At 37.5% G+C, this 13879-nt stretch overlaps 2 protein-coding genes across 2 annotated transcripts; one reads left to right on the top strand and one right to left on the bottom strand.

The window, feature by feature from the left end:
* Positions 1-430: 430 nt before the first annotated feature.
* LOC145782173 (transmembrane 7 superfamily member 3-like) lies at positions 431-7541 on the top strand. Its single transcript, XM_082593940.1, has 7 exons — positions 431-539; positions 1376-2297; positions 2673-2800; positions 3265-3415; positions 3930-4183; positions 5159-5323; positions 5607-7541. Exons 1-7 carry the CDS (start codon positions 464-466, stop codon positions 5759-5761), a joined length of 1851 nt encoding a protein of 616 aa, XP_082450066.1. The 5' UTR covers positions 431-463; the 3' UTR covers positions 5762-7541.
* Positions 7542-8439: 898 nt separating this feature from the next.
* On the bottom strand, positions 8440-12518 carry LOC145781960 (uncharacterized). The gene is made up of 6 exons (XM_082593673.1): positions 12417-12518; positions 11844-11954; positions 10857-10979; positions 10557-10673; positions 9874-9984; positions 8440-8914 (listed from the first exon to the last, which is right to left on the bottom strand). Exons 1-6 carry the CDS (start codon positions 12484-12486, stop codon positions 8895-8897), a joined length of 552 nt encoding a protein of 183 aa, XP_082449799.1. The 5' UTR covers positions 12487-12518; the 3' UTR covers positions 8440-8894.
* Positions 12519-13879: the final 1361 nt, after the last annotated feature.

Below are 13879 nucleotides of genomic sequence, written 5' to 3'. Positions count from 1 at the left end.
GGCTTTATTTTATAATGAACTTAGCCTTACTATAGCTTGGGTATCTGGTAACCCTGGTCTGGACTCTGGTTGGGCGCTGGGCAACCCTGGCCTTCAACCTTCTTCAGTTCTTCCGAATGCTTGCAAAAATGATTGCACTGGACTGAACAAGGAAAGATAAATAATTAAATATTAGCATAAGAATATGCTTCGGTCAGGGGCTCTATCCACTTTTAGAATTCGGGGGGCGGGGTGATTTTTAGACAGTGGGCTAAAATCGTCTTAGTCATTCCAAACCACTTCAATAAGTGGGGGAGTGATCATTCCCCTTGTATACAGCCATGGCTTCGGTCAAGCTAGCTGGTTGAAAACCAGTAGTTCCGAATTTCAGGTTAGACCTAGTTCACCTTCTTGATGACACTTTCACGAATTTTTTTAATTTGAACGTGGCAGATAGACTCGGCTTAGGAAAAGTTGAACTGTAATGTCATGTCGTAATCTAATGCTTAATATTTTACTTAATAGATGGTTTATTTTGCTCTGTGGATTGGATTTTGTAGGTGAGTTTGTACATCATATAGATTACTCATACTCAACTTTAAGAAGTTTGTAATTCTCCAGTTGTTACCTAGACTTTGGATGAAACACTAGCAATACATTTTCATTTTTAGCCAATTTTAGTAATTATACGCTACATTTTTTTTGGTTATTATTTTATCACACTACGGTACGCATACTTTTGGATCATTGATAAAGTCAATTGAAGATTTTAATGAAAAGTTTAGTGTCAAAGTTATTTTTTGTTAACTTATCGGTGTCTTGATTATTTCAGAGCAGCAACAGTACCGGTACAAATTTTGGGAGCTGGTATACAAGTCCCCCTCCCCCCCCCTTGGTAACTCATGACAAAGACAGGACTCCACCAAACATATAGGGTAAAACTACTTTACCTTTGCTTTACTGTTCACACACTTCAATCCACATGTTTTGGTCAATTCCTCTTTGTCATGAGTTACCAAGGGGGGTGAGGGAGACTTGTATAGTATACCAGCTCTAAATTTTGTTGCAACGTTTGAGTTTTAGACTGATTGTTGGTGAAAAAACAATCGTTTTTTGTGATTGTTTAAAAAAAAAAACGAGCACAAAGAAATGACTTACATCTCTAAGTATTATATATTAGAGATTTTTCTGTGTCCATTTGTTAAAGTTAAACAGTTGGAGTAGAAGCTGACTTGGTGACTTCATGAGGTCTTTCGCTTTCTTCCTCCAACATCTCAGTCAGTATATGAATTATAGTATATACTGGCATATTATTGTAAAACTTTGAAAAAAAGTAAACCAGTGTTTAATTCAGTTGTGAATTTGGCTTAATGCTTTATTATGTTATTTTTTTCAGCTTTGTATGCATTGCCCAATGAACCATTAGTGTCTTCTGCAGTTGACTATTCTTTTGCCTTAAATTCTGTTTACAACAAGACCTATGTGATCAACATCACCAATTTATCTGCTGAGACTCGTGCAATTGAATTGCATGCCATCTCGCAAGGTGGCACAATATTAACAAGCTTTCAAAAGAATTTTTCAAAAGAAGAAACCACAAGAGGAACTTCAGCAGGGGTGATTGCATTATTACAAGCCAACCATACAGCCTTCAAGTTGTTTTATCTGAAAGTGTTTCCGAGTAAAAATTGCAGTGCGAATTATAGTGAAAAGGTCTTGATATCAGCTTTGTCTTTAAGCAGTAAGCAGCCTCTTCCTGGAGCTTGTAATTTGGTCCACAATGCAAACTACTATCCATTACTGTCTGCAAGTGCTGACCATAATTTGGTTGAAGTAACCTTCTCACCTTCAAATGTTGGATATACTTTTTTTCAAAAGGAACCAACATGTGATGCTTCTAATTCTCCCAATCAGCGATTGATGTACAACGTTTATGTTCATTTTCTTTTGTATTCGTATCAAAATGAAACTTGTTCTAACTGTGAAAATTTCTCCTCTTGTGGCAAAAAAGCTTCCACTGGATACTTTACTGAAGAGTTGAGCGAAATTATAATAAATCAAGCTGAAGTTGTGGGGACAAAGATCAAGACCTTAAGTCATTACGACAAACCACAGTTTGTCTTACCAATTGTGCCATGCTCGTCTGTTATAATTTATATTACTGTTATCGACCCAATATTAAACACTAGCTCTAAATATGTACCTGAAATAATCTTTAATGGAAACCGCAGTTATGACACAACGTATATCATTTTTGTCAAAGTTTGCTTGGTGTTTTTGATAGCAGTTGGATGTGCTCTCTGCTTTGCTGGACACAGGTAAGCACTAAGCAGCATAGATTAACAATATCCAACATATAACTGTTTTGGAAATTTAACATTGAAGTTGCATTTAAAATAAGTTTTGCGATGCTCTATGTGAACTTTTCATTCTTGTGAGCTTGATGGGATATTAAAGTGCACAGTGCACACTCAGTGAAAACATGAATGTAGGTAAGGCAATTGTGAGATTTCAATTGATTGGCAATTGAGAGATCTGTGGCATTAATGAGTGGAGCAATACGGATGAGCCCAGCTTCATGAACAAAGCATTGGTGTTTATCGCTGCCAATTCTTGCTACACTAGGCTGCCAAGCAATGGTCATATTAATGTATATATAATTAGCTTTGTAAACTTTTTTGATCTTATTTCAGGTGTTTCTTATTCGAACTTTTTGGTTTTGGTGGAATCGTTTTCTGTTTACTTTCATACATTACAATTACTCTATGCGATCCAGCATCAGATGTACTAAGCCTCGGTTGGAAATGGGCTATTGTGTTGGGTAAGATTGTAGTGATGTGTAAATGCATCAACAACCTAGTTTGCTAGAAAAGCTTGTGTCATATCTATCATAACTGCAGATGCCATATTGCTGTTTTCAGGTAATATTTTGATGTCGGCAGATGTCCAGTGATTGCATACAGTTGTGTGTGTTGTGGCTGTAACAGTGTAACACGGTGTCATGTTAATTTACCAATGCGTTTTGTATGTTAAGTCGGGACACAAACTATATACCGGTATACTTTATTACTAAAAAACTGCATTGCAATTGAAGTAACTAATTACAGTAACTGAACAAACTCGGTAGATAGTTGAGTTGAATGAAGTTATCAAGTTTGGATGACGCTGATAATATTTTATGAAGTGACTGGTAGTCAGACTTGACTGAACAAAGAATAAATTACTTGTTTATTTATCCTTTTTACAAACCATGAAAAATAATGATACATATGTATTATTTTTCAGTGTCTACTTTGTTGGGTAGTTTTCTATTCAGCGGTTTATGGTGGAGGTTTGATCATCATGTCTTGTTCGGCCAACTTATAAGCTTTGTTGGCGGATTTCTGTTCTCCTGCATAATTTTCACCACACCTTTTGCCAATTTATCTTTTTTTAGGTATGGTACATAATACGTCTTAAGAATCTTTTTAACACTCTGCAATTTTGTTGCAGCCTATTTGTCATGAGACTAGGAACAAGAATATTTGTGGTTGTGTTGAACAGTTGCAGAGTAATGGTTCATAACTTTTTGTTGTTTGTGTGCCTGATCTACTGTATATTCAGTGGTGTAAACATTTATGTTAAAGCAACTTCAAACGTGCACGTCTGTAAAGGATCTATTTAGCTTGCGTGTCGTTCATGGAAATACAAATACAATAGTTGCTTGATTCGTGAAATAAGTCAAAGTTATTTGAAACCTTATTGTTACATACGATATGCAACACTCTTCCTATGCAGTTGTATCCTCGAGTAGATCTCCATCATGAACGTCTTCTAGAGGGAAAATCTCAATGTGTTACTGCCTGTGCTTACATAGTTATAATGTCGTGAAAAATGTGTACATGACATAAATTTCATCCGTTGCAGCGATGATATTTCTTATCGATGTGCTACTGTGCTTATATTTGTAGGAATGGAGTTGCCTTTGGGGTCTCCGTCGTAATTGGTATGTTGGTTTATGCTCTATTATTGACGTTGACAATGCCGCTATCACGCATCTGCGTCATTACGTCAGCATTTGTCGGATCTTATATAGTTGTAGCATCATTGGGATGTGGAGTATTCTTGTGCTCCATGATGAGTCAAATTATGGAGTTGATGTTGTCCAAAATCACCGTCAAGCATTTCATCAAATGTACCATTGTTGTTCCGTTGCAAACAAATGGTATGTGTATAAATTGTGTAACCATCATCATCTTAATTGTGATTTCATGATATTACGGAAACTGCATAATGCGCATGTACCTATTATTATCATCGTGAGATGAATCTTTCAGAAATGCATTAGCCACGCAACATAGCCGGGAGTAATTTGGAATGGGGCATACGAGGGTAGAAACGCTCCGTAAAACCTGAAAGTTAAAAAACGAAACGCGATGTTGTTGATAAAGTGAGAAAATTTTCGACATTGGACCCGAAAAAGCCTCTTCGGACGCTTCATTTTGATGGTACTGTGTTGCATACTTGGAGAGTTTGTTAACCGATAACCACTGATGTTGGTAACCGGTTTGGATTACCTGAGTGGACAGAGTGAGGTTTCTACTAGTTGAGGAACTATTTTGTTGATGATCTTAAAATGTGTTGCCTAAACAAACAAGCCGAAAGTTCAACCGCCGTTGGTGGAGACGCCTGGAGATGGAGAGCTTGTTGTGTTTCTGCTGCAAAGCTGATTGTTTCTTTATTTAGCTGCCGCGGCAGGTGTTGACATTATTTGAGACTCTAGTGCAAAAAAATACTTCTCTTTACTGTGAAGAAAGGAGCGTTCTTCCCGGCTATCAGCACAAGGCTGAGCACTCACTAGAACAGCGAGCAGTTGCGATTCGCTAACCATAACGATATAGCTTCTACGCTAGTCATTTAGACCATCCAATCTTGGTACAATCGGCTGCCGAGAAACTTCGGTTACTCCTAAACCGCAACCGAAGTGTGTCGACTTCCATAACAGTCTCAACGATGCGTCGAACCGTGGAATATAGGGATTAAGTTAAATCTGCTATTGAAATTTTACACTGAATTCCCTTCTGTTGTAAATTCTACTAACGTTGTTTTTTCTTCTGAACACATTTTTTTAAACACATAGTTCGTTCATCGCTGTTTTGCTCATGCACCAGTGATAATTTCTTCATATTTTCCTGATTAGATTATGCGTTGATCGGCTTATGGGTTGTCTTGTTTGTGTCCGGGTGTTTTGTGCAATTCTATTTGTTACGGTCTCAACCACATTTTCCTGAATGTCCTTACAAAGCCAGAAGAAGACAACCTGCCTCACATACTTCGTCATCATCCTCATGCGCTTCGGGGCCAGGTAAGCCGTTTAATGTGACGTCACAGTACCGACATAGCGTTGCAATTGTATAGCAAAATCTGATCGAATTGAAGGACCACGTCCCTCAATAAGCTTAAATTTAACATGTAATGCTCAACCTTTTTTCAAATATATCCTCAATGAAAAACAGTTTTAACCCCCTAAATGCTTAAACGAATGGAATCAACCGTTTATCTTCATAAAAAGCCGAAAGCGCTACTCTCAGTTAACTTTGTCGACAAAAGATACTATGATCAATGCCAAATATTTGATATTTCCTCAGAAACACCCCCAGCCTACTCCGATTCACTGACCAGTCAAGCATCAAGCTACTCCAGTGCGCACTACGACGGTGACGTCAGCGATGACGTAGAAGTGGATGACGACATTGTAAACCTTGATGACACAGCTCAGCTTCTTTCTTTCTCTGATGCCTGATATGCATTGAAAGTTTGGACGTGATGTTTTGATGTAATGGCTCGAATGGTTTTAGATGTCAACATTGATTCAACTTGAAAGGGACAGGCATTATTTTCATACCCTGACAGAGAATCAATCGTTTTTTACATTGGTTCAATGTCTGCGGACGTTTGAAGGAAGCAGTTTTAAAGAGATTGTAACTTTATATATTTATATTTGTGTCTGGAAAACATTACTATCAGCGAAGCCATGCCAGCTTACGGCTGTCATGAAAATGGTGTTAGTCTAGCTTTTTTTTGGTAAAACTATATCATATGTGTGGGAGCACTAACCGTTGCGCTAGCTCTCCAGTTCTAGCTTTAGCCTGGCTACTAACAGCAATCGGTACTGCCAGCAGTTTGTCTTGCAGGTTACACAGTTCATGGTGTATTTTGAAGGCAAAATATCTCATTTTAGAGTTTGTACAGTTGTAACATGTAAAGAATTGTATGCTATATCGTTTCGTTTTTCACCAAATAGTGCAATTATTGTAACTTGTTATTTGAGGTAGCACTACATGGTACTGTATAATCGAATCTTCAAAAGCAAGTGAGGTTTTTCTGTTTGAAGAAAGTGGGATTTCGATTTCAACAAATTCTCGTATGTTTTCTTGTTTTTTACTTTCCTCAAAGTGTTATGATGACCACCTGCTACAGTCGTGCGTAGTGCCTTTTGTACATTTTATCTTGTTTGCAGAATCGCAGTGAGGTACGAAGAGAGGAATTGCGACTTCGCATAAACCTAAGTAGATATGCAAAATATCTTGTAGTTTTGTGATGTTATTTTTGAATGGATCAATGCAAATGATTGTTCGTACTATTAACATTTTTGTTTTTGTTCATTATGACAACATACGGAAGCCTACTGTGTAATTGCAGATGAAGCGCATGAAAGACTACGCCGTCATCGAGTGCTTTCACGTAGTGTAGAACCGACGTCCTTTGAGCGTTCCATGGCGTTCCATACACTTCAGTGGACAAGCATAATTCTTTCCTTATTAAAGCATGTCTTGTTTGCTTGCATGCTTTGGGTAGAGTTGAAGTGAAAACTTTTGAGCACGCGATGCTATCACTGCACATAATTCTACTTGTAATCGTTTTTGCATTTTATTTAACATGTCGGCTACCATTCATTCATTAATTTTTGTACATCACTCTACAAGACATGTTCCAATTTTCTGCGGTTCCAAAGTAATCACGATACATTTTCAAATGATAGTTGTTAGAGAAGTGAACAACTATTCTTTGGCGACTTTTATATTAAAGTACTTTTTTGCCGTAAATACTACCGGCTCTACATCTTAAAATACGCTTTGTGATTTGTTTGATGCTTAGGCCTAACACTACCAGCCTACAATACATAGCAACGAACAGAGCGCCTTTGGACCGTAAATCTTGTTACCTTTGCTAAAGTATTGTGGTCGTGCTTTAAACTGTCCGTATACCGCTGAGTATGCGTTTGTACTCTTTCTCATCGTCAATGTATTGGATATTATTTTGCAAATTGTTTGCTATTCCGAAGCTTCAGTGGTTTTCTGTCAGCTGCATAGTCGAGTAGGGAGAACATCTGCGCAACGTGCGAAAGGACGTGGGTTCGACACCGCTCCAGAGCACTCGCCTGTGTCTCGGCAAGGACACTTAATGACAAGCCGAAATAAGGGGAGCAGCTGACTCTGAGACTATGTGGCATTTTGCTGCTTCCTGTCGTCTGTTGTAGTATGTTATCGCAATGGGAGGAAATAAGAGCATGGTTATTATTATTCTGTCTTGTTTTGATGACACGGTGGCCATGCTCTTACTATGCTGTTAAATCTCGGGGTTTCGAGATCAGGTCGCCACCAGAAGTCGAACCGCTGTCATCTGGTTAAGCTAAATGTATATCTGCTTCCGTTTGCTTTTGTTGTTCATCAGAAATTTGGCTTGATAAAACTGCCACATAATGTTTTTCCTCTGCCGCAAAGTTTTGAAAATGCTATTGCTTATGACCATTATACAGCAACTGAAAAGTAATAGTCACCTACAGTTCAGAATGTTGTTTAAAACCCCGGTGAACAAACACAATTTCTTAAGTAGTAGTAGTCAAGTTTTAATCTCGTGATGTCCCCGTTACCGAGGGTGGCCGGATTCACCTCCAAGTGCCTTCACACCCTGCCTCCACATCGATCTGTCTAACGCGTCCTCTCTTGTCAAGCCCACCTTGCTGCTTTCCTCTTTAACTCGTTTTAAAACCAACCCTAATGATTTAGCATCCCCGCACCCCCTTGAGAACAGGTCTCACACCCCTTATTATGAACCCTATTAGAGGGAACTTCTTTTGACTTAGACTGAACCTGAAACCGGCCATTATAGCCTACTGCACGCGACTGCAACGATACAATTTGAAATGAAGTGTGTATTAAAAACATTCGCAAAAAATACGTGGAAATGTTCTTTGGCCTTCATCCTGTATGGTACTACTCAGCAAAGGCGCCATATGAGGTTTGAACAGTAATTTATCTATAGGTGACGCTAGAAATAATGAGGCTATCGATCATAAAAAACTTTATGAAACAATAGTTAAGGTAGTAGCCTACAGTAATTAAAATGTTTGCTTTTTTCCTTCTGAGTTTGCAATAACAACACAGGGAAAAACCTAGTGAGATTTAGGCCTACACGAAAAACAGTTGCAACAAATAGGCTCTTGTGATGCTACGACAGCCGTCAAGTTTATAATACGGCCGCGATAACGCGGGAGATTTTCTGAGAATAGTAAAGAACAGATCAACGGGCTCTTAAAATATCATATGACGCCCTTTTCATCACCCCTAAGTAACGCCAAACAGGCTATGACATTTTTGCCGATCCATATCACTGTTTTAACAACTTTCCAGGGCTGCATACACCGAGGTGGACAAGCAACTGTCAGGATTCCGTTCTTTAAAAAAAGCAAAGTACATAATTATATTATTATAACAATGTGTGGCCTAATTCAACAAACAATTCGATCATGAAAAGCATTTAAAGATCTTTAAACAAATATACGGTCTTGGTGAAAAGTATTGAGCATGGCAAAGTTAGTCTTCTTGTTTCGGCTTTTTGTTCTGGGGTTTTGGCTGCTTGGTGATGATTCAATTCTAACCGCGACGACGATAACCTAAAACAACAAAAACTGGACCTATAATCTAATTAGTTTTACAGCCCAACAGGCAAATATTATGTAGGCTACTTTCTACTTATATTGCCATAAAAGCATAGCTGGGGCACACTTGATTGATTGTGGTAATTTCTATCCTGAGAAAGCATCTTTGAGAACTTTGCTGGAAGTTTCGCAAATTTTAGGAGCTTTGAACCACTGACGCGGGCCAGGTCAATAAAAGGTAGCCACTTTAACAAGTCGAAATTCTGCCACTGAAATTGACTAGAATGAAACCGCCAACCAATCATAAGCTACGGTTTAAGTGACGTAAAAAATGGCGAAAAGAAGATCATAGAAAGCAAATTAAGTGATGGATTTTTTGTCAGCTGGTTGGCTTAGGGGTTAGGGTTAGGGCTAGAAAGTAGTCATTTCATTGACGCGTGTTCGATTCTCACCACTGCTATTGTTCTTTTTCTTCTGTAATTACCAAATAAAGTTCAAAGCAAGTATTAACTCTCTAGATGAGTGTTAGAAGGGTCACAATTGGACGGTAGCCTCTTATAACACGTTCTGATTGGTTGGCGGTTGCATTGTAGTCAATTTCAGTGGCAGAATTTCGACTTGTTAAAGTGGCTACCTCAATAAAATTGACAGAGTGGAGTTTCCGTTTGATAAAAAGTTGTTTTCCATGGATTTTCCTGTCCACTAGGTGCCGCTGATTGAAGAGCTGATCTTAAAATGTCTTCATCAAGCGCACACCCCGAGAGTTGAACCATCGCTATTTGATCTTACGTTTTTTCGTGTAAAACTTTGATTAACTAAGTTATCGGGTTATCTTGCTACACATGCCGTCATTTTGACGAACAAGAGCGGTAGAATTTTCACACTTTTCTTTCCAAAATGGCAATTATTCCCTCCTTTTTTTCAAAGAAAAACTAGTAGCCAAAATCAATTCATGACTCCACTAGTCAACTCACAATAGGCATTGAAGTCACTGCAACAGTTCCCATAGTGCTTGCAAGCCCTGTTACACTGGCATGGCAGGCCGTATTTGTAGGCTCCGCATCTGTAGCGGCATGAGTGATTTGCTGAAAAAGTAATATAATATTTAATACAATGCTCAAACGAAGGTAACTCCTTAAATGGGAAAAAAATCTTTCGAAGTTGCTCTCGTGGTCTTGAACCACCTGGCAGAATGAAAGAGCTTTAACAGCAGCTAGAGTACCGTAGTCTATTGCTTGCAAATAAAGCCTCATTTTCGTTTTTTTTTTCGTTTCAATATAGCCCAGTGTTTTTCAAGTGTTTTTGAGCAACGGAACACAGAAGATAAACACGGATCTCTTGTAATTTTAATTTTCGATCGGTGTTAGATGAAGCACTAGTCAAAAATTAATGAATTTCTTGCGGAACACCTGACAATCTTTCACGGAACACCGGTTGGAAATCACCAATGTAAGCTACGTCGGACTACAAATCCCTGATCGGACTTGTAGTCCTACTTAAAATCTAGATAAATTAGTAAATTTATTGTTTTTAATCGGGATATTTGTGCAACTTGTAGCTATAGGCTGTAGCCTAACTGTAGGCAGGAGCTATTTTATATGTCAAGTATTTAAATAGGCATTTTAAGTTGCTTTTACATTGTCTTTAGCCCACTTACAAACGCAATGCTTTCCTTTTGTATAGTATCCAGGTTGGCAGACGCATTTGTACCTTCCATATTGTGCGGGCTTGCAGACGGTATAGTCAGGGCAATGCTTGCTGTAACAAACATCCTCTGAAAATGATGAAGTACTTCGTTAGCTTTTTATATTTTTAAGTTCGAAGGTACAGAATTATAATCTACATCAAAACCAAGCTATTGGATGTGCTAGATTATGTAGGAAATATGAAGACGCAAACGCGCACCTGAGAAGAATGAACGCTAAATAAAAGAATGGAATTATCATATTTCACTCACTCTGACAATATTTCCCATTGCCTATCCACCCAAGCTTACATGTGCACACCGGTCGGTAGTGTTCAACGGTGCAAGTAGCATGACGGTCACACGGGTAAGGCCGCTTATGACAAGCGTCAATTCCTGTAACAACAAAGAAAATAAAATTATTCACGTTGTGATGGTTGAGTTGAGAAAAATCTACTGTTCTGATTAACCTGCACAGCAGTGTAGACAAGAGGATCCAGGGCACTTTTGTACCTGGCCTAAGTTGATTTTATGGACCCGGAACATTTCTAGGAGGCTTCAGAAGTGGATGAAACGCCGCATATATTTTAATTATGGTGCATTTTAGCAGTTCCTTTTTGGGTGCCCTAGAATGTCATTAATTACCGGACCCAAATTACTTTCTCAACGGCCGTGTGTCTACAAGTGGCAATACAACCGCAATTGCAAAACAATTTTGAAACTTTTCATACGCAAGTCATAGTAGACCTATAAGTGGGCTTTTGATCAAGAAAAAACACTGGTTAATAGCTGTTTATTTAATTTAATGCTTCTTTGTACATAACTCAATTATTGGGCTCATTAGTTTATAATTTTCTTCAGTGCTGCATCTATCGTAATTCTTTGTTGGGCAGTGTTGCTGTAGCCTACCTGTTTTGCAACCCAGGCTGTTCCGATGCATCCAACTCTAATTTCATTACAAAAAATATTATCATACAAATAGAAAAGCACTTTAGGGTGTAGTAAGACCTTCATTTTTTTGTGATGGATTTAATTTAAACAAAAAATGTATAAGTTATAATGTAATACAAACGCATTTATTTTCACACGAGTCCATTCAATCATAAAAAACTAAAAATCGATTTCGATCAGCTAGCATCTAGATTATCTTCAGTTAAGCTTATTCGAATAGAATTATTTGATACCTGTCAGAAGATATTTTCATTTTGTTGATAGGTTGTAGTGTTTGTTTTTAATTACGGTACCGGTAATTAAACTTACTGGTGCATGTTTTTCCGTTTCCGTGGTAACCGTAGTTGCAAGCGCACTTGTAGGAAAGCAGGTAGCGAACGCACTTTGCGTTGGCATGGCAATGACCACAGCGACTATAACCTGAAAATATACATAATAATATTAAACAGTACCTGCGTGGTTTGATTGACACGATTTGTTACCCTCTGAGGATGTGAATTAACATGGCAAGTGAAACGTAAGAAGAGTAACTAAATTTCTACATAATTTTTTTGTGTTTTTAATTTTTTCAATACTTGATGAGCATTATCGAAACAACAATTTAGAAACACTACTACAGTAGGCTACCTGGAAACAACTTAAAACATATTAATTTTTAGGAATTGGCTAAGACAAAAAATCATATAGGCTAACCTACCAAACAAACTATTGCATTCTGCTAAAAAATTAATCATAAAACAAAGTAATTTAGTATTAAAATAATGTCTATTTTTCTGTTATGAATGCACAACAACTAAGCATTGTTTAGCTTTTGCATAATATCTAGGTAGTGTTATTTATAAACAAATTATTGTTGATATCATTAACCGAAATGAAGCATACCTCTTGCATCAGATAGAGCTACAACGCAGAACAAGATTGCAACCAGACAGAGAACTTTTGACGACGACATATTGTTTACTTTTAAGTGCAGATACCGCAACAATAAAGTTTTAGAATCCAAAAGATTTCTAAGACTCATATGATTTGGTTTGAAGGCATCTGGGACTGACTTTTATATAGTTTTCTGGGGGAAACACTCTGACGTGTTTTAGTTGGTCGTGACCACTTCCATTTTAAATAAGTATTGTTTGTATTTTCATGACGTAGTCAAAGACTTTGTTCTCCAAAACATCAAAAGTTATGTTAATTCATTGAGCTGTCATGAAATTCACGATAGTTCCAATTTCGAACGATTTATGGCTGCTCCAAGGTTCCTTCTTGGAAAAACCCCATATTTTGAAGTGGAGCATCCGGGTTATGTTCTGGTGTTCTTTTAACAACAAATGATTCATCATCAAAATGTTGCTGCTTAACTTATAAACTTGTTTGGAAAAGACTTTAAGTTATTTGCAGCAATTATAGTTACAATACTCAAAACATTTATTCTAAAACAGTTGCAATTCCATCGACTACGAAACCACATTGTCGCAGCGGTCATCTACCACACCCCCTCTTTTTTATTCCCTAGCAACTAATTAAATTTTAGAGTTTTAAATCATCCTTAAAGCTTATTTCTATTCCCGTGGCTAAAACGAAATGTTGTGATATGTTTTTTGTATTTCCAATTTTGTCTGCTTGGACTACTGCGTTGTAAATTAAGATCGGAACTACACTTCTATCCCTATAAGTTACTATGAAACCAAATAAATTGGGATCTTTCTGGTCTTAAACTACAATTGTATAGTTGCTAATGATTTTGTTATAATCAAAGTTTAATCTGATTATGATGATGATGGTGGTGGACTGGTGGTTGTGTGATCGCGTTTTGTGTTCTTCATATAGCGCGTTCCTACATATCAGTCTCAAAAGAGGAATGGCGTGGACTTCGAGGCTTTCTTTTGTAAATCAGGCACTTTCAGCAGGCCTTGAGTTTTGCATAAACAATTGAAGAGAATAAATTTTACTTGTGACAAGTAATAGTCTACCGGAAATATAATCAGCAGAAAACAATAAATCTGAATTTAGTGATTATAGAAAATAAAGGTAGCAATTGCTTCACTGCCGTGCAGCAACAAACGTAAGTAGCTCAAAATATTACATTGGAAATGAATAATCGAAATTGAAAATGCAAATGAAAATTCTAATGCAGAAATTTTCCAGCGACAAGTATTGAAAAAGGAACTTAGCTAATATGCAAAAATTCAGTTTTTGCAACGTTAGCACGTCTTGTTATGCAAGCCATGGGCAATTGAAAAATGATTTCATGTTTGAATTTCATTATGGAAAATTACCACATGAAATGACTTTCATATTTCCCGGTCTGGTCTGGTGTTGTTCCGAGTCTAGCGCTGGTTCAATTTACA

The sequence above is a fragment of the Aplidium turbinatum genome, chromosome 13 (assembly GCF_918807975.1).
Source record: "Aplidium turbinatum chromosome 13, kaAplTurb1.1, whole genome shotgun sequence".
NCBI lineage: Eukaryota > Metazoa > Chordata > Ascidiacea > Aplousobranchia > Polyclinidae > Aplidium > Aplidium turbinatum.
The sequence above is the reverse complement of the archived record's forward strand: the minus strand, read 5'-3'. Positions and strand labels throughout refer to the sequence as shown.